General features: G+C 40.3%; 1 protein-coding gene and 1 long non-coding RNA gene across 8 annotated transcripts in view; one reads left to right on the top strand and one right to left on the bottom strand.

Annotated features, from left to right (window-relative positions):
* Positions 1–803: 803 nt before the first annotated feature.
* On the top strand, positions 804–2,619 carry LOC138067833 (uncharacterized). The gene is made up of 3 exons (XR_011142245.1): positions 804–1,328; positions 1,500–1,528; positions 2,545–2,619. It is a non-coding gene; the product is annotated as an uncharacterized lncRNA (long non-coding RNA).
* Positions 2,620–13,675: 11,056 nt separating this feature from the next.
* The window catches only part of WAPL (WAPL cohesin release factor), a 100,939-nt gene continuing 93,779 nt past the window's right edge, over positions 13,676–20,835 (bottom strand). For all 7 annotated transcript variants that reach the window (XM_068950703.1, XM_068950704.1, XM_068950707.1 and 4 more), the window contains 5 exons: positions 20,436–20,597; positions 18,974–19,181; positions 17,695–17,783; positions 16,527–16,622; positions 13,676–16,147 (listed from right to left, as the gene is read on the bottom strand). In XM_068950703.1, the coding sequence (XP_068806804.1) occupies positions 16,082–16,147; positions 16,527–16,622; positions 17,695–17,783; positions 18,974–19,181; positions 20,436–20,597 (621 nt within the window). In that variant the 3' untranslated portion in view covers positions 13,676–16,081. The remainder of the gene's footprint in view (positions 16,148–16,526; positions 16,623–17,694; positions 17,784–18,973; positions 19,182–20,435; positions 20,598–20,835) is intronic.

The following is a 20,835-nucleotide window of genomic DNA, read 5'->3' as shown; positions in this document are numbered from 1 at the left end:
CTTTTTATAAAATCAAATACGCTCTCTATTCAGTATTAATTTTTAAAAGCTTGGCACTTGCTATGTGTGAAAGCAGTATTTCCTCTGCCAAGTGTTTTTACAAATCCCAACTCTCATAGGACAGAGTTAACTAAACGTGACAAAGCACGTGGAGTAAAGAGCTTGGGAGGAGTTACCAGTTACTTGACAGGCAGAGAAACGGCCTTACTTTGCCTTCTGTTTTAACAATGAGTTGCTCTTCTCGCTTCTCTGAATTGAATAGGCTGATCTCACAAGAAAGCTATTTTTCCGCTCAAGCGTCTGCTCAGCCAGCTTGGAGCAAGGTCTTAATGTCGGGCTGAGTTCTTTCATTGTCTGAGCAATAATTAAGATCCACGATGTTGGTACTCTGCACCTGTACAGCCTCAGTTTTTGCCAGGGGGCAGGCCCTGCTCTGACTGCAGCTAGAACACAGGAGCAGCATTACTTACCTCCGTTCTGCTGATGCAGCAGTTACGTGCTGGTAGCCCTGTAATAGGTATTGCTACTGCTACTAATAGGCCACAGGCTTCGTACTGAGTTTACAAGGCCTCAGGACTGAGATTTGTCGCTGAACTTTCATTGACCTGTCGGCAGCGTTGTTTTGAATTGCTTTAGCTCTAACAGCATTTTTTTTCTTCTGATCAGGGGGTTATAGCCAATTTCTTTTTGCTTGTGCTTATTGTTATATAGTACAAGCAGAGTTTTATACAGCTAGTAGTAACAGGTAGTTACTCTGGGCAGAACGAGATACTTGCAACTAATGTAATGGTGTAGGATAGAGGAATACAGGCCTTGTACAATAGCAGGAGCCTAGAGAAGCAGAGACACAGGAGGTGGGATGGAGGAATACAGGCGTGGGATGACCGAGGATGAGGGGAACAGGCTTGGCACCAGCTTGGCACCCCACAGCTATAAACAACTCGCCGACAGTCCATTACAAAAATACAGACCTGGAGCTAGACAAAACCCCTTTTCGTGGTAACAAAGAGAGCAAAGAACAACGTAAGTAAAGCGCACCTCATACAGTAAATGTATGGCTGTATTTGGATGTAATGGGGAGTTGCAGACCAATGAAGAAAGAGCAGCCTGTAGAAGCATGTTTGCAGACATATAAAAATGAGCCCAAGTGGATCCTAGTGTGAGAAAGAAGCTGCCATCAACAACATAGTCTTCTTAAGAAAATCCTCCAGTTGCTGATGACTGGCTATAAAACCTGCAGCACCAGACTGAAACCAGCAGCCTTAAGATCCAGAGGAGCAGTGGAAGGGTGAGCATAACACCAGGAAAAGGGGCAGAGACTTAGAAGGGTAAGTATAACAATTTTAACTGTATTATTGGGACTCTTACCATATAGAGGTTTTTTTTATAGAGATACAGAGGTTTTTCTGTAATAATTAGATCTGTACTAATAATGATTCCTGAATTAGACTGTTAAGATTTCAGTCATACTAACAATACATTATTGGCTTTTTATATAGGATCTTTGACCAAAATCAAGATTTTGAAGGTAAGTCTGTTCTAAGCTTTCTCAGTAATACTCAAAGATCTCAGTGCAATCAGAGTCGCAGGATGAAGCTCCTTGCATGTGGAAGAGCTTCTAGACCACAGGTTACTTTCCTTGAAGAAAGTAACTAAAATTTGGCTAGCAAGAAGAGAATTTTAAGAAGATTTAAAAGCTGACGCGATAGTATGCTGTTATATGTAAATTAGTCTTTGGATTTAGGCAAATAATACTAAGAGCCATCAAGGCTACGAGGATATTTTTTTTTTGGCAGAACAGATTTCTTGCTTTTGCAAATGCTGCAGTTAAAGTCTTTGAATTAAAATAATTCTTTTAAAAAGTTTAAATTGGAAGAATGGCAGATTACTTATTTAACTGAAAACATTTACACGTTTCTTTGTAAGGAGCTCTGTATTCTTGCAGACCAACTTTTCTTCCCTCTCTCTTTCTGTGAACTCATATCCTGGGTAAACTTGGCACTCGGTAGTATTACAGAAATATGGCTAAAGTGCATAGAATAATTTAGCTTTCTGGGGGCAGGGCCAGAGAAATCAAGTAAAGGTTTTGCAAACATCTGATGTTTGCATCAGACGCAGTAGCGTCTTTAAAATAAAGATTGTAATCAAATAAGAATTGACATTGTGATGAACTTTCATGGGAACAAGGACACAGTCATGTGGAATCAATTGCAAATGCAGACTCTAAAAATACTGCTCCTTAATAATTAACAGAGCTGGACTTACGCCACAGCAGTGTACGTTCCTCTAGATGCTGTCTGAATTAGTGTCACTTCCATATGCAATTAAGTTTGAAAAGTCCTGTTTAAAGCCTGACTTCCATAATTATGTTAAAATCTGCACGCTTCCTTGGGCAGACCCAGAGCAAGTGGCATGCAACAGAGCGTGAGTTGGGCTTAGCAATGCCACTTTATGGGTACAGACTACCCCCAAACTAGCATTTCATAAGGCGAGGGGGAGTGTGCCCACAGGCCTGGCCACCCCCTTAGTGGTCTCTGTTGCTAGTCACTCATCTCACAGCTACGGCCTGACTCTCGCTTGCTCTGAGGAAGACGTCAGCGTTAAAGGGAGTGCTGAGCCCCCTGCGATGGCATGTGTGATGTGCCAAACAACGAGCTACAGAAAGGCTGGGTGAGGCAGTTTCACAGCAGCCTGGTTTCATGTGACCTGAACAGCTGTAGGGGATACATAGGAGGACGGAACTTGAGCCATCTTCAGGGATGAGAAGCTGGAACCCTACCCAGCGTCGAAATCTGAGCAAGATCTGCCAGCATGTCTGTCTGCCCATGGTGTTTAATATTTTTGAAAATACAGTCTGAGTGCAGCAGCTTATTCAGAGGGGACTTGAATGATTTTTTTGAAAGAATACAGATGATTTTTACAGATGCACACTAGGTATATGGGGGCTGGGAAAAAGCAGGGAGGTGAAGGGAAGTTAGAGGTAGGAGAGAGGCACAGAGGGGATAAATGGGTAACTGCTAGGTTCTGGAAAATAGATACCCAGGGAACTGAAGAAGCGGGAATAGACCCATGCCACCATCCAAGCATGTGCAAGGAGCTCCTTCCGTAGAAAAACCAGTGCTTTGGTGTGGGAGCCTAAGACCCAGCGAGTCTGTCCCTCTAGGATCGTCACACAGGGACGCAACTCTTTAAGCCCAACTATAACTCTGAAGCATTGCGGTGTCTGGGGCACTGCCAGTTAACCGAGGAGTGAGGCTCTGAGTACAGCTGTTCCTGCTGCATGTACATACTGAAGAGCATGCTTGCTCCCATAAACTGAAGGAGGCAGTAGGGAGAGGGGGAATGCTGCGAAATTTGAAAGGGGAGACCTGCTAGTACTCCCTCACGCATTTCAGTGAATTTTAACTGCCTTGTATACAATGGCTAAGACTTAGTAGCAAAAAGTTCACAGTGGGAGTCCACCGGCTGTTGCTTGAGATGTATTATTAACATAGTGAAGTACCCTCCGTACCACATTTCACTAGAGTAAAGCACATGGGACAAAAGGGGACTACACAGGATGACAGGGCTTGTGCAGGAAGCACAGCTTTTACCTCCAGGAATGGCAGTGGGGCTTAACAGCAACCCACACTTGAACTTCAGCTGCCAACAGGACCACTAATTCCTATGATTCACACCATTTCTCTCTTCTGTTGGAATCCAAGAAATCCACTCAACAAAAAAAAAAGGGGGGGGGGGGCGGGGGAAACCACAAGAACAATCGTAGTTTAAATTCAAAGCGACACCATCCTTGATGTTTCTTGCCCGTTGTCTGGGACATCAACTTTTGCACAGCTCATGTCTCTGAAAACCAGAAAGTGCAGAAATGAGCAGTAGGTCAACGTAACCTTCAGCTCTCCCTTCTGCGTGCTGTGCCCCAGAGCGCACAAAGCTCACGCGAGTTCAGGTGATCTGTCTGTAAATGTCCCTCCAGCAGCTGCTCCCCAGGGAGAAGTTGAATCAAGACCATTATTTTCCACAGCCACTAACAGACCACTCCTCCTGGATTTGTGTGATTTCTTAAATCCATTTATATTTGGCTCCCCCTGTTATTGTGGGGCAATGAGTTCTGCAGTTTAATTCTGTGCTGTGTTAAAACTTCCTTTGGCTTGTTCTGAACTCTGCTGCCTGATAATTGCATTAGGCTCCCTCTTGTAAGAGGGAAAGGGAGCTCTTTTGGGAGAAAGAGTAATTTCTTATTTACCTTTTCCACACCATATTTCAGTTTACTGTTCTCCATGATCATATGCCTCTAGTCATTATTCCCCAAGCTGAAGAATTCTGGCCTAATTAACTTCTCCTAGCTGTTTTGTAAGTCTCATTATTTAGGGTATAAAGCAGAAGAAAGGAAGGTAGGTTGCTTTTCTCTACGTTCCTCTGTCCTGCTATCTCCTAAATCCATGCCATATTCAAAATACAGCAGCACCATAGATGTACGCTGTGAGATGATGATGTTTCCCATTTTCTGCTTCTGTTCCTTTCCTTATAATTCCTCATATTATAGTTGTCTTTGCCCACTACTGAAAGGGAGTAGTCTGTGACGTTTTTTCCTGGTGGGAAAAGTTATAGTTTAGACTCACGTAGCTATAGAGTTACTTTTCCTCACGTGCATTGTTTTGCATTTATCAGTGATGAATTTAATCTCGCTTTTTATCATGCAGTCATTTACTAGATCCTCTACAGTTCTTTGCGTTCAGATAGTATGCGTCTCTCGTGCATCACTGATCACTTGCAGCCTGCTGCCCTTTCCCCACCCTACACGCTCCCCACGTCACGTCAGTCATGGACCTATGGAACGGTGCAGAACTCGGCCCATGTCCTGGTGACCCAGCAGGGCTCTCCTTCCTTGAAAGGATGAAACCGTTATTCCCGCTCAGCTCCTATCATTTCATCCTTTGGACTGCTGGTTATCTTATTTTCTCTTTAGGCATAGCTTTGTTTCTCTGGGAGGCCTTGGTAAAAAAATTTTGGTTTTTTTTTTTTGATTTGACAAGAACACCTTATTTTCTTTACTGCGAAATCTCTAGCCTTGGAGTTTTTCAAGACTTGGCTAGACAAAGCCAGGGCTGACCTGATCTAGCTTGGTGACCCATCTCACTGCAGACACAGGTCTGGACTACATGACCTCCCAAACTCTTTTCAGCCAACACTTGCAATTTTTTTTTATTTTTAAATTGACTGCATGCCAGCTATCCTCTTACTAACTCCTTAGGAATTTTAAGAGCAATCCTTACTCACTGTTCCTTTCTATATTACAGCAGCTGATTCCCCCCCAGTATTTAGCCAAGTACCTAATCAGTGTATACTTTATTATAGTTCAGAATTTCTAGCAGTTTACCTTACAATGAAATCAGACTTGCTAACCTGTGGTTTATGGGATTATTTCTGAACATCTTTTGAAAGTTTGTGGTCAAATTTGGAACTAGAGGAAAGACTGTAAGTGACATATTACAAACCACAGCCATTTGCTGGTTTACTTTAAGGCTCTTGCTCCACACCAGTTGGACCTGATAGCCATTGGTAATCAGCAGTTTGCATTCCTGCAGTTTATGCTGCGACATTAGCATCTCCTTGACACTTTTCCCTCCATTGAGTTTCCAAGAAGGCTCTTTTTATCCATGTGCTCATTGCCTTCTAATTCTTTGCAAACAGTGACAAACAGTAAGACAGTAAAGCACTACGTGCCTGCCCCAACGTTACTAATAGCGTCTCTTTGGTAAATTTTGTGCTGTAAGAGAGTAGTACTGTAAGTTAACTACAGACATCCTGTATTCACATACAGTCTGTTTCCTGTAGACACATGTAAACTTCAGCAGGAGCGGTCACCTTTCTTATGTTTCAGAATCTATTTAACCATATGCACAGGATGCTATTTAAGACGTTATTTTCACATTCCTTTCATAAAACCTCATATTCCCATCCTAAATCCCCATCTTATTACCAAGAATCGGTATGTTTAGAACCCTCCTTTGAACCCTTCTGCTGGCAATCTGTCCTGAGAGCCATGGCTGGGTTATACAATAGCACAAGAGGTCCCTAGCCAGAGCTAAAGGAAAGCATAGCTGGTGTGATAGCTTACAGGTAAGAATGCACACTTCTGCTCTCTGCACGCTGTTTCCCCCACATGAGACTACAGGTTGCTGAAAGAAGGCTTTCTGGAGCCCACCCCACACGCACTTACCGCCTTTCTCACATAAGCACAGCAGGGAGTAGGACAGATCTCAGATCTTCCCCCCTCATGGGGCCAAGCCTCTGATCACAGACTCAGGACTTCCAGCATGCTTCAAACAACCCTTCAGCACTCAAGGCAGCCACTACTGCCAGCTGCAGGAGAGAGCAGGGAAGGCAGAGTTACAGCAGAGTCGCATTATACCTTCAGCAGCTACTGACCTCCTGTTACTGTATTTTTACAGTGCTACCAAAGTCAGCATAGAGATACATTTGTCGCTCTTGAACTCACGATCTGAAGGAGCTTGTTTTTGCAAACTGTATTCAAAACCAGGTTATGAATGTTCCTGGGCCTCCTCATGCTCTCCTTATGTAGGTAAAAAGTGCAGAAGGGCTGTAATCTTCCTTACATTTGTGTGCAGTTTGGTGCTTATGCTGCTGGGTGTTCTGAAACATGGAGAGCGAGAGGTTACGTGATCCATACCTTTTACAGCATCTCAACTAGAGTTACTCTAGAAAATACTCATTTTTATGATTGGACATCATAGCCGATGAGTCCACTTCTAAATAAACCACCTCCCCTTTTCTTGTAAACGTGGAACTACCACTGCCTGGTACTCCACAGACGAATCAGCGCTGGATATTGTGACATGCAAATTCAGGTTTGATAATTTCATGAATGCCTGTTGTTTCTGTGGGACTGGCACTGGAAACTTCGGCCATAAATCAAGTACCATGAAGCAGCCTGGACTGATGGAAGTTACTGCCAGTGTCCCAAAACAGAAGCTCTCTCCTCCTCCCCCCCCTCCCCCCCCCGGAAGCTTTGTTTTCCTAGAACAGTCTTCAGGAATAGGTCAGGATCAAGATTTATGTTTTCCAGAGCAAGACACTAAGAAGTTTCTTCCTGTTGCTGAAGAACAACTCTCATGCACTTCTGTGGAGCAAGGAGGACAGTTATCTTGTAAAATCTTCTAGAAGTAGTAATGCTGAAACGAGATGGGGGAAGAGGTAGAGAGGATGTAGTAAAGAGATTTAGTGGCCCTGTGTGTATTATTATTTCCAACTGCATTCAGTGGAAGAGACCAAAACAGCTTCCAAAGGAAGCACTTGGTAGACTAGGGCCAGTGTGGTTCTGGAACCTGTCGTCATGTGTGCTGAGGTACACTGTGCAGCGCCAAACCCAGGGCAGAACACTGACCTTTGCTGTGGCTTGGCAAGTTCTCAGTATCGCAGCCAAATTGCTTGTGGCCGAGTAGTACACGTATGCCGTCTTCGTGGCAACTCTTTGTAGGTGGTATGTTTTGCAGTATGCTGGGAGATAACCTAATCTTGGACAGCCTGAGATACTGCTGGAATCCCTTTCAGGAAGGGAAGGGCATTCGCTGGCTCGCTGCTGACTCACTTGGAGCCCTTGAGAGCTCTCTGTGGCATGTTGTTCTCTGTAAGAAATTCTTGACGCTTCAAAACAGAAAGTGCTGTGCAACCAGCACAACAAGCCCAAACGTCGATCCAGCTTCTGAGGCATCTGTTATAACTTGCATCATCAGTTTCTTCAGCCTTTCAGTTTTCTTCATCTCCGATTTCATCTGCAGGGAAAGCTTGTTAACTGAAGGTACTCTCTGTACCCACTATTGGTGCAGAGAATATTGGTGATAGCTGGCCGACAAGTTTCAGCTATCGTTTTCTTCCAGTAGTCTGAAAACCTAGAATTCTCACCTAATCTTTCAGACATCAACAAGCCCACAAGATCATGAAATAATTTGTAATCTACTGGGGTTGAGGAAACACCAGTTAAGCAGATGAGTATGACCGTACAGAACAATCCTGCTCTTCCTGATAATCTTTTCTTACATATGCTCAAGAACACATTGAAGGGAAACGAGCTCTACCTTTTGGAGAGCACATAGTTCCTTCCTATTTGGGAAGTCAAGCCACATACTCACAAAGTCTGAACGGTATCTCACATATGAGAGTAGTTAGCCAAGTCAGGGCTCATAGAATCCCTTGGCGTCTTTCAGGTGCATCATTTCAGCATCCCACTGCAATGTTTTTTTGCTAGACCTAGGAGAGAAAGTACATTCCAGTGGTGCTGAGCGCTTCCTTCCCAGGAACGATGCTAGCGACGGCTCAGCTTCCACAGCCCTTTTGGTGAAATCTGGGCCCAGGAGACCCAGAGTGGAGTTGGAGTGTTAGCAGAATCCAATGCTCAGCAGCAGCAGCCTGAGCAGGTACCTTCATCTTGTACTTTTCCTCTGATGAACAGCTTGAGCTGCTGCGCCAGAGCTTGAGAGCGCCACTTCCACTGCCCTCAACAGTAACCATACAAACATGCATACCTGGCATCTGGCCCAGGTGTATCTGGTGTCATCGCTCTGCTCAGTGGAGCTCGAGTGCACGCGCTGTATGGGCCTCCCCACACCTGCCTCTACTAGGTTTGATCTCATGCCAGCATTGCTTCAGGAGGACCTTCAAATCCTAGGCGTGGACTGAGCATTTGCTGAGGTGAGTGTATTCCAGAAACAGATAAAGATTGAGCTTGGCTTTAAAAAACATCGGTGTAACACAGGACAGACTAAGATTAACAACATCCAGCTTTGAATTCAACGTTTTGGAAACTCTGTCCAGTGAAAATCCTCAAAGAGGAGGGTAGGACTGTGTAAACAACAGTGATTAAAGAGCCATTTCATTTGGTCCCAGCTAGCAAAGTTTGAAAAGCAAAGCATGTTCTGAGGGATTTCAGAAGATTTCAAGTTCAAACTAAATTTTGCATGTTAAGCAAACAGCACAAACCAATTCTCCTTGCTGAGGACTTCTGAACACCAATTACAGAGGTGTTAAATAAACTTCCAATACAGTTGCAGCATGTTTTAACCTTGTATAAACCTCTTAACACAGGTTGATGACAAGAGGATCTCCATCTTATTCTGAGGAACATCAAAAATGGATTTAGTGCTCTCTACAGAATGAGTTCTTTATTTACAGTCTTAGGCTGGGTGTATAATAGACTAGCAAATCATCCTGGAGTACTATTTTGCCCCAGCAATTTTAATGGATGTTCTACAGGAATACATAAGTGACATACAAAGCCCTGTGTGAAACTTGTTTTTGTCTTACATTTGAAATGATACTTTCAGGAACCATTATAACCTATACCAAATGAGGGAGGAAATTTTACGATCATCTGGGATGCATAGCTATGAATTTGTTATTTAAAATCTTCAGTAAGAATCTCATCGTAACCTACGTTATGACAAATAAAGAGTTATTTTGAAAGATCCAGTTCCAGTTACAAATCAGATGCATGATACAGATAAATATATTCAGCACACAAATTCCAATCTAATTTTCCCATTAGGAAGATTAAACTTATATCAAGCTAAAAGCACTGCCAGGTTTTTAAAAACGTGAGGGCAAAGGAGACTACAACCACTTCATCACTTGTTTTGTTTATAATGCTCTATTTCTGCTGCTAGAGTATAATTCATTATAGCATTTTAATCTAGACAAACATGATGGCATTTTTAATTTGGATAGGATAGCTTTGCCCTATAATTCCTTGCTGAAACGAGAAGGCAAAAAATTAAAAAATATGAGCCAGTAAAATGACATCAGATGTTATATAACAGTTTATATAATACGCTACTAATTACTTTAAATTTGAAGCTTAGTAACCTGAAGATTAACCTTTTGAACATAAATTCATGCCCAGAGTAAAGCTGTGACACAAGCAATCCCTTACTGTTTTTCCTTCTGGTTCGTATTTAAATTCCATTCAGATACAGACTATAAATTAAACAGCAGACTGGAAAACAACGTAGGCTGGGTATTTTAAAACTTTTTGCTCCAGAAATGCCTCAAAGAGCCAAACGTGTGGAACAGGCCAACAGCACATCCATAAAACAAAACCAGAGGTGGACAACTTTGGGATCATTCCCAGAGGAAATGAGGTGTGTGTATAGGTCCTGAACTGCCTCTGAAGCCATTCATTTGATGCGAAAGCAACTCCTTCCTTTCCTTTCTCACCCGATCTCTGGATAAATATCTTTTACCTTAATTTTCATTTGTTAGTTCTGTTAGGTACTGCTAATAGCACAGAAGCAAAATAACTACATATAGGTTTGCACATGGGTACATGCATATGTATAGACAAAGACACGTTTCGAATCAAAGTTTTCTTGAACTTATTTCAGAATACTGTGACCTCATGTTGATAGGCTTTCTACCAGTATATTACTGTAATGTAAAAGGACACCAAACTGTAACAGTCGCTAAGACATAGATCACAAACATTGACAAGCTTTTCTCCCATCAAGCGAGTTAAATACGTTTTCTTTGGTCAATCACTCACTGGAAAATAAGTAAGCTATTTCCAGTATCTTTTTGTTGTTGTTGTTGACATCCCCCCCCCCCCCCCCCGCCCCAACTGTAGCTCCTGTAACTTTGCACAAGTTTTGGTTTCTATCAGATTGATTAGGGAAGTTGAAGGAGAAAACCGTGCAATTTAAGAACCTGTTGAAAAAGCCTGGTTTGGATTCTTTACAGGAATGTTTATCCAGGTTATTACTTCTGTAATTTTACAGGACCACCATTGACTTAAATCTTTCTTCTAGTAGAACATCCTTTTTTTCCAGTGTATTTATTCCTTTTTTCCCCCAATGGTAAGAACACACAGTCCTAAGACGGTAAAGCGACAGAGCTAGAAAACGGGGAGAACAGCAAAACTAAACACATTAACTAATTTGGACGCACTCACCTGACCAACACTGACCTGTCATCCTATGACTCGGTGACATGGTCAGCTTCGTAGATGGAATAATTTAATGTTTCATACTCCAGGACAGCGTTAACACTCTTCCATCCCTGCCGTTTTAAAAATTAAAAGCAGGGGTACGACTACAGCTCCTGTTGTAATACAGAAAGTTGTTGAAGAGCTCCTAAGCTAAACACTAAATCTAAATGGAGTGAATGAAAAAAATAGTGGGAATTTCAAGAAGCACTAGTCATCCTCGCCATATTACTGAATTTTACACTGCCAAATTTTACCCTCCTAGTAATGATCATGCAATGATGGATCTTCCACTAAATTTTGGACCAACCAAGCAAGATGAGAGTACAAGACAGTAGGCGTAAAGGCAAAGAGGTGCTACTGTCTGGACACCTCCTCCTGTTATTTAGTAACTCAGCTTTTGACACATTTCAAGAAATTCTTTGGCCCTTACTCCTACAAGCTGATGAAATGGGAGTTCATCCTATAATAGCAAAAGTTGGGGGTTAGGAAACAGAGGTACGATTTGGAAGACCGCAGGTGAAACAGACTGACGTGTCTGTATTTCAAACCTAAGGTATTCTCTCTAGCATGGTTCACCAGAGAGCGGCCACTGTCACAGTGTCACAAGCATGAAAACCTGAGGCTTAACTTGTAGTTGCAAGTAAAGTTTAATTTTCACAGCCAGAATGAAGAGCCTTGCGGCATTAGTAAATCAATCTACCTTTGGACAAGGACTTCAAGCAGTTGCATTATTTATAATGGTTTTACTTTCTTTTTTTTTTTTTTTTTTTTTTAAAACAGTAAGATGATCCATACCTGTGGATGCTGCCAATGTCTAAATAAATGCAGTTCCCTAGATGGGAGACCATTAGGGCAGGTTAAGAGAAACGTGTAAATGGTTTGTGTTGCACATAGCTGAAAGAGTCCTGTAGCATTCTTTACCCAAAGATTGACTCAAGTATTACGCAGAGGAGGAGGAATCGCCCTAGTGTTGAAAACGTTTGGCTAGCAGAGTTCAGGGTAAGTTCCAATTTCATTATCTTCAAAAACCCAATTACTGAGCCACCTTATAAGGAAGTGCTTGATACAGAAGAACGGCAGCAACTCAAGTCCTCTGTATCTTTTACAATCACACATACACTTGCTTGGTTAACCAACAACAGTAGCACAGTAAGGAAAACAGAAACTCTGCTAAAAACAGCAGATAGGCTTACCTGGTAATAGTCCCAGCTAACTACATCTGCTTTGACTTCTGCCTAGTCAAAGAAGAGATAATTGATGTCCAGAAAGGAAAAGAGGGAACACTGAACACTTGCTACTGCACCTGCCAGACATCTCTTTCTGTCAATTCAGTGAGGTAACCGAGCCTGAAAACATGGCTAAGAGCAAGAACTCCTGTCACATATCCTGGTAGAGAGAAGTTTTAAAATATGTTATTAAAACACTAAAATTGGCATGAGAATTCCCATGATTCTCTTGTCCACATAGATGCAGCCACAGGGTGATGCTCCCTGCAGGACTCCCCAGCAGGACTCACTGCTATTGCAGCTGTGCACAGGGGCGAGAACAAAGTTTGCTTTAGCTTTCTACTGAGAGAGTCAATCTGCTGACGGCACCTAAAACAACTCCACTAGACCAGCTTGAGAAGTCATATCCAACACTACTTCCCGCTTTTACATTAAGCTGCTGATATATCAGCACTGCGTGGATCGTGCCAGAGTGCTTTGTCATTACGCAAATCATGCGCTTCAAAGCGGTCTGAACGTCGAAAGTGAAATAACCCATGTGAAAGGCTATGATTCTGAATTCTTCTACAGAAGCCTCAAAATTGCCCTATTAATCTAAACACACTGATGTCCTCTCAAAGTATCTGCATATAATGCTTCCGTTAGACACCTACTGACAAAACAAACAAGTAGTAGTATTTCTTTTACTGGATCTGTTACGAATTTCTAGGAAAACATTTGACTACATAAAGCTGCATCTCCCTCCTACAGTGCCATATACTAATAACATATTGTTCCAGATTTCAAACTTCAGTAACACCCCTTTACAGCACAGAAATAAAATTTCGTTATGCTGATGCTTGTTAATAAACTAGCAGTGAGGTGACACGCTTTCCAACTGCTCTACAGCTTACGACTGCCTGTATTTCGTACCTGTATCAAGTTGCATCAGTTAAGAAAAAAAAAAAAAATCAAAAAATTCCGTCATTAATAGATTAAGGCATCGTTCAGATTAATAGAGAAACGGAGCAATACCGATTTTAATTTTCACATTTTTCGCTCAAGAAAGTAGTCATTACCGTCCTCCGAGATGTGAAAGAGATCACCACAGCAAGAACTGTCCCATTTCTCCTATACTTTAGCATATTATTCCAGCTCTTCGGAGTTGTTACATGCTACGTCATGAACTGAAGGACCAATAGCATCTCGTGTGGCAAACTCCAAAACGCATGAAAAGATTCAGTGCCTCTTTTCCAGAACATTTCAAGTCCCAGCTGGTTTGGTTAACCATTGCCTGGGGTCCAGGAACTGATTGCTAGTGTGCCAACACCTCAACGTAGAATGGAGCAAGGTCATCAAGACTGCTCCTGCCTTTTTGTTTTTGTCTTCCCTCCCTTTTGACAATTTACCTGACACTGCCTTCTTTCTGCAGTCACTCAGGGGAGTGTTCTATTACATGTTAAAAGACAAGGTATGTATTGAAAGTAGCAATTTTATTTGAGTTAAAATTATTTACAAAAACCCAAAGACATACTTCATGAAACTGGTACAAACTATTTTTCCTGCCGTTGGCTTTTGCTCCAAAGATCACAGCTGAGAAATACTGTATAAAATAAAAATAGGATTGGATTCAGAAAAGTACTCTACTGTTCTAATTTCCAATTGAGAGTATTTACACAAATATTTACAATGGAAAAAAGTTACTTTAAAACTTTAATTTGCAAGTTGGCCTCAAGTACCCTTTAATGCAGAGTTATTTGAGGGTTTAACACACAAAAATGCACTGCAGTTCACAGGGTGATTTCTCCCCCCACCCTCAAAAAAAAAAAAATCTGCATTTGTCAGTGCTTGACAATTAGTTACACTTAAAAAAAAAAAAAAAACTGTTAAACACTGAGGTAAATCAATTTCCAATGACCAGTGTAACGAAGAAAGGTAGTTGTCCCTGCTTTCCCCCCATCATTGCATCTCTATTTGCTCTTGCCATCTCTCCACAAAAAAACTAAATAATCATTTTGAAATCCCACTATAAATGAAAACCTCCAAAATCAGAAGACTAGATGGGCAAAATATTCAATAATTTCCTCCTGATGTAGACCTTTTACATACAGCTTTTCTCTCTCAATACTTTTTTTTTTTTTTTTTTTGGTCTTCAAAGGGGAACATGACCTCAAAAACTTTTCTAAGTTACACTGGTACACTAAGTTTTAGAAGGTGATGAGAGAAAACGCAAAAAAGTTATGACCAACATAGGATTTTTGCCGCTAATCAGTTACTTCCTTACAGAATTCCCAACAATCTGCATTATCAAAAATAGGAAGACATAGAAGGCAGCCACTGTATGTAAAAAATTTACAGCTGGCACTGATACAAAAGCACGAGTTTGTAACTTTATACATGGAGATAACACAAGATCTAAAAGCAGGTTAGATTTCCTGTTATTTCCCCCTCATTATACATAGAACTAATATTCTTATGGCTTCAAGTTTTACAAATTCAATGGAATAACATGATGTAACTACCTACACAGGTATTTTTAAAATGTTGATGAAGCAGATCTTAGAACAGTTTGCAAATATTCAAGACCAGCTTAATAAAAATAATTACCAATTCTGTTGGTCTGAATAACGAGTGCAAGAAAAACAAAAGTGTTAAAAAAAAAAAAACAACAGGTATTTTCTGGGATTCTTTGTTCCACTTAAGTCTTCAAACACAATGCTTTGCTGTGAACTAGACCTCAGACTGAACAAAATCTTCGCTATATCAGCAATTTAAGGCTTTGTGTTGTATGCATTTAAACTTTGTCATACTACAGAAGAATGAAATAGAAAGATTATGTCAGCTGGAAACATTAATCCCCATTGGTGTTTTAGCTTCTTTAAAATTCTTCCCCCTAAAACATCCAAATTCTTTGTATTGAGCATTATAAAATACATCTTGAGTGCTTCCTTGAAACAAATTAAAACAGCATTTCAAAGTTTCTGCTTATCAGAAGTGTAAACTACCCTGGGATTGAGTATCTTTTTTTTTTTTTCCCTTTCTTTTTTTTCTTTTTTTAAGCAGGGCACAACTTTTTACAGTAACTATTTCTTTTGTGAATAACATATCCTCAAATGGCTTTACGTGTTTATGGGTTTGCATGCCTCTTGGAACTACAAATGTTATGGTCTATCAGCTTACAGTATATGGGCAACGACAGTTTTAGAACTGAGAAATAGTTCAACCACCTAATTTCAATCAAAACAGTATAAAAAATAAACTATCCAATCCTCGCCTCTTTGGATTCCAACAAATTTTAAATATAGACAGTAGTTAAAATCACAAAAGTATTTAAAAATTTATATTTTATGATTTTGGAATAATCTAGTAATAAAAAAGCAAGAGCAAATTAAACTCAAATAGGAGCGGTGCTGCTGTCCAGAACTTCTTTATTAGAACATTTGTTTGATACCTCAGTAGCTAAGCTGCCTTTGCACCTGGCTGGCATGAAACAGTGGCTCAACAGTAAACAGCAGTTGCACTATCAGCAGCAAGTTTTTCCCCTTGAAACTTGTCATGAACAAAGCAAGAAAAAAGATAGGGAGGGCAAACCCTGCCAAAAATATTTAAATACTGCACTGCATCATAAACAGCATGGTTTCTTTATTTATTTTCCTCAGAACCTTTTTCCCCTCATTTTTGATAGTTGCAGATTGATGTAGTAACTGTCTTTTAGAAAACGCTGAATGCATGGTTAAGAGACCAGGTAGCCTTAAAAATCCGAACACGAATGACACAGATGAATGCTCTTGGTATATCCTTCAAGGACTTCTTTCATGACTGTCTTCTTTTGTCTAAGGGTAGCTCCAGCATTAGAGTGCCTGCAGCGGAAGTTAAGTATCTAGCAGTGTTCCAAGTATTCAATCACCCTAGAGATAGATTTCTGGCCTGTTGTTCCAACAGCACACTGAAAAATGCAATAGGAAACAGAAGTAACAAAAAAGCATTTGTAATACCTCTTTAAAATGTTTAAGAGCTATGCTCACTTCAGATTTTTGGTATTTAGAATTACATTTCAGTAAAAACAATCAGATTCAGGCAGAAGATGCAAAAGCTTTTCCTGACCAGTCACATTCAAATGAGATGGAAGTAGTTTCTGTCCATTTACTACCAGAGCAATGACAGAAAAAAATGTAACTTAGTATTCAAAAAGACAGATTATCATCCTGTGCTCTTTTAAAAACATTGCTGAAAAACAATAAGAGAGTCTTAAAAGAGACTATTAACAGAAAACACAATTACAAAAATGTCTACATTCTGCAATATTTAAAATACATATTACTTACCGTAAGATTCATAAAACTGAGAAATTTTTTGAGCATTTCGGTCATTATTGAGAAGTCCCCTTCAGGTAAGTATTCCCTCACAGTAGTCACATTGATCTGAGAAATAAAACAATCGGTTTTAATCTAGGAAATATTTCTCCAATCCCAAGACCCACCTTACTCTGCGGGTAGGATGCAGTAAGACAAGTACATTCATAGCATTAGGACTGCTTGTTGCTGCCATCTCTATGAATCAAGTCTCTCTCAAACAAACTCATACCTTTACAGGGTTTATTTACAGGGAACAGCAACTGCCTAAGTTTTTTCCATTAAAGATCATGACCACCATTAGAACTCCCAGGGCCTACAGGGTAATCAAGAACCACCCACTAAGCAACCCTCTCTCCCCCCCCCCCCCCCCCCCGCCCCTCCATCCTCTTGACATGGACAGAATCTCCCTTTATAACTGTTACAGGTTGAGGATTATTGAATTTACTCTTAATATTATTCCAAATACTAAAATGACATAGATTTAATAAATAAAAAGCCACAGAACAGCATGCTGAAGACCACTTCTGCCCTCATGGTAAGTCCAAACAAGTCTGAAGGCAGGTCTGAATCTCATTTTCATTTGAGCATATTTGAAAGGGTATATGAAACTTTCAATTGCTTAGAGCTCTGCATTTTAAAATTTAAACTTCAACTTTCTATTATGTTTTCCCATCCGAGTCAGTCATCCTCAACTCATGCGCACACTTGCAATTTCACATGACTTCAGCGGGAAAATATTAAAACAGACTAGGATGAAAAACACAAAGAACCCGAACGTTAGCTTTGCTCACTGAAACTACTGAAAAAATACATCAAGCTTTTATAACAATCAAACAGGTAAGCCAATTTTCTTTTGCCTTTCCAGAATTAAGTTCACCTGTGAGCTAAGACTAACCACAAAGGGGCAGAAGGTGAAAGAGGTTAAAAAATTCAAGTCTAAGGCTCTTTGCTTAACATATTGATGTTCAGAAGGTTTGTTTTGTATGGAATACTTCTGACAACTTTCCAGAAAACTATGCACAGGGCAGCATCAATGTAGCAACTCACACAGAGCCCTAATAAATCCATTTCAAAACTGCAACTTATTACTTCACTAAAAAATTTTCTAGAGTTACGAGTTATTGACTTATTCCCTTACTGGACTTTCTTGGCAGAGACAGCCTAGAAGCAAGGCTGTGTATGAGGCCACAATGCAGTCTTCCATGTGCTTCCCAGCGTGCTGAAGAGCTGTAAAAAAACAATCAAAAAAAATCCCAACTGAGTGTACTGTATCCTCTAAGCAGTTTCAAACACAGCTGGTATCTTTTACTGCGTTAAATACAACCTTTCAGTAACACTTTTAGGTATTCTATCATCTGAGACAAGTTTTTGCTCCGAGACTTCAGAAACATGAATCAGAACCTCAATATTTAACTCTGCAACACACATCCTTTAACACAAAAATTGTGTTCGTTCTCTTTCAATGTAATTCCACTGTATATTACTTTTATTATTGTACCATTTTAATGGGCACCTTGTATGCTTAACACACCAAAACACAAATGTATCATGTGACATTCATCAATAAGACTTCCACGAAAGCAAATTTTACTGTATGAAGGATAACAGATATAGCACCTTTTAACTAATGACTATTTTTGGGCAAACCCTAAATAGCTATGGACACCAACTGACAAGAGCTACAAAAAGGAGGACGGAAATATACAAAAGAGATCTGAAGAAACACACAAGCAAGTCTGGAGAAAGTAAGCTACCACATCTACTATCAGAACAGTAAAACACGAGACAGTTAAATGAGAGAGACTGATGCTTCTGACTAGCTCTGTTCTCCAGAGATAAACACCACACAGCTTACAGATGCTCAAATTCCTGAAATAAACTACCACTGATGCAGCACGCTACAGAATTAAACAGGTAACTGATATGTAAACCAACAGAGTGAGAAAAACCAAGAAACAAAAAAAAAAGACAGGGACTGAAGACAGAGCCAGAATATGCGTAAATGCGTCAGGGGAGAAAAGAACTAATTGGAGCGCGTAACAAGAGCGAGCCACAGAACACGGGAAAATAAAATTAAGGCAGATAACCTTCAAAGACCGATTCGTAAGAACACGCAAAGGGCCTAACAGCCACCCGTTTCAGAATATTCCTTACGCAGACTGTCCCTAAAAAATAAGGGTTTTTAGAAGGAACTGAGATACAGTACTACTAAATTTTTTTTGTAAGCAGCAAAAAAACAGCATTACTTTTCACACGTCAGCTCTTCTATTTATGATTTGTAACAGTTTCACCTGGGAGATTATGCTGAGGAAATTTCAGCCCAAGAGACTGCATGTAGATGGGAAGTACAGGATAAGGTGGGAATTTATGCAGTCAGTTCTTTACCTTTTCTCAGCTCACCAATCCTGACAACATACCTTTATTAAGATCAAGTTCTTCATCATCTTCTTCCTTCTTATCTTTCTCTTCAGTACTATCTGGCTTTTCTGTGGAGACCCACTGTATCTCCCCACTTGTCTCTTGCCATTCCCCACTCTTATCATGCTGAGCAGCAGGAGCTTCTTTAATCAATTCATCTGTCTGGCTCTCTGCCAGCTGTGCTGCTCGCTCACGCTCAAGAAATAGCTAATGGAAAAATTTCAGAAGAATTTCTATTATAAACCACAACTAAAACACATTAAATCATATTTGAAAGTTTATTTCCCCATCACAATTGACCCCTTAATGTAGTTCTAGTCCTCAATGCTTTTCTTCACAGTAGCATTTTCTTCTTTAAGGAAAGAATAATATAATTTATCACAACACTGATGCTGTGCTCCACAGGCAAGGCCTCCCTCCCTCCCCGGTGTTGAACCAACTGGCAGGCTCCTCCTGGGCACCGTAAAGGCAAAATCATTTTGAGACCCAGCTGAAAGAATGAAAAATAGTCAGATTTTCTTGTGAAATTTTGTTCTTTACCAATCCCCATTTTCTTTTTATGCTAGTTACCCCCATTTGCTCTCTTAGCTTTTCCCCGGGACATATAAAAAGCAAAAATTGAAGAGTGTAATTTACTCGTTGAGGCCGTGACCTCAGCAGTGCTCTCATGTTATGCGCTCCCATCCTGTGAATTAATTCCTGAACCATACAACCACTGTATTTTAAATATTACGTTGCAGAGCAGTATACCTTAAGACAGTTACCTTTATTAATACTTTGATTGTTGATGGTTTTTGTATGCTGTTGAATAGTTATTCTACATAATTAAATAGAAGTACTGCTGAAAGCGTTCACAATGCCCCATTAAAATGAGGAGGAGGTTAAATGAAAATTCTTCCAATTACTTTTGTTTTAGGTCGAGTGCTGGACCTCATTCACCAAAATTATAGGTGTATTTATTTCCTAACTAGTCAATACGGTGTTTAGGAATACCATTTCACATCCATATTCATGACATCCATATTTTATTGCTCCTATAATGCATGTTGTAGCCATTTTTTAAAATAAATTTAATTCTCATAAGATAGTACATAAAAAAAAAATTTATGGAAGCAAGGTAGGTAAGACAAGCGTAGCTTGCAATTTTTACAGCTGGTTTAAGCAAAACTAGAAATAAACCATATTGGAACAAGAAAGCTTTATGGAGGATGAGTGCAGCCTTTGGACATCCGTAATAACGATACCACTGTCTTTTACCAGGAGAGCTGCTTCTGTAATGGACAGTACTGTAAAAGTCAGAGGCACCCGCTTCCCCTACTATGCTGTACCACAGTCTCAAAATACTGAACAGGAAAAAAATCTTGACAAAAAAAGTTCTCACTGCTGAATTTATCCTGGAACATCTGATAATGAAAAATGGTAACTATTACAGGAAAAGTGCATTTCTGGTTCATTTCTTACCTGCACTAAAGCCTGAACAGCATCAATCTGCCCAGTTATCTTTAGGCTATCATCTCCTTCTCCCGTACAGAACGAGTCAAAAGAACATGATGTTTCCATATTGACAAGACAGTGCCTATTCCGAGCACTATACTCTACCAGATTGATCAGCAGACCCAAACCCTGGAAGAATTGGAGAGTCAAAGAGGATTACACACATTAAAAAAGGATAATTTAGTGAAACCACCTCCACAGCTAAGTATCTGCTTTAGATCTCATCCTTCTGAGGATGCACAACGCTTACTAACACGCCTTTATGAAATAGTTTGATAAACAGAGCGTTCAGGATTTAAAGAAATATGAACCATAACAGATTCCTGCATACAATTTCAAGATTTCTCCAATTCTGAATACAAAGACC

Source organism: Struthio camelus, chromosome 7, assembly GCF_040807025.1.
Source record: "Struthio camelus isolate bStrCam1 chromosome 7, bStrCam1.hap1, whole genome shotgun sequence".
NCBI lineage: Eukaryota > Metazoa > Chordata > Aves > Struthioniformes > Struthionidae > Struthio > Struthio camelus.
Note: the sequence above shows the minus strand (reverse complement) of the source record. Positions and strands in the feature narration are given on the sequence as shown.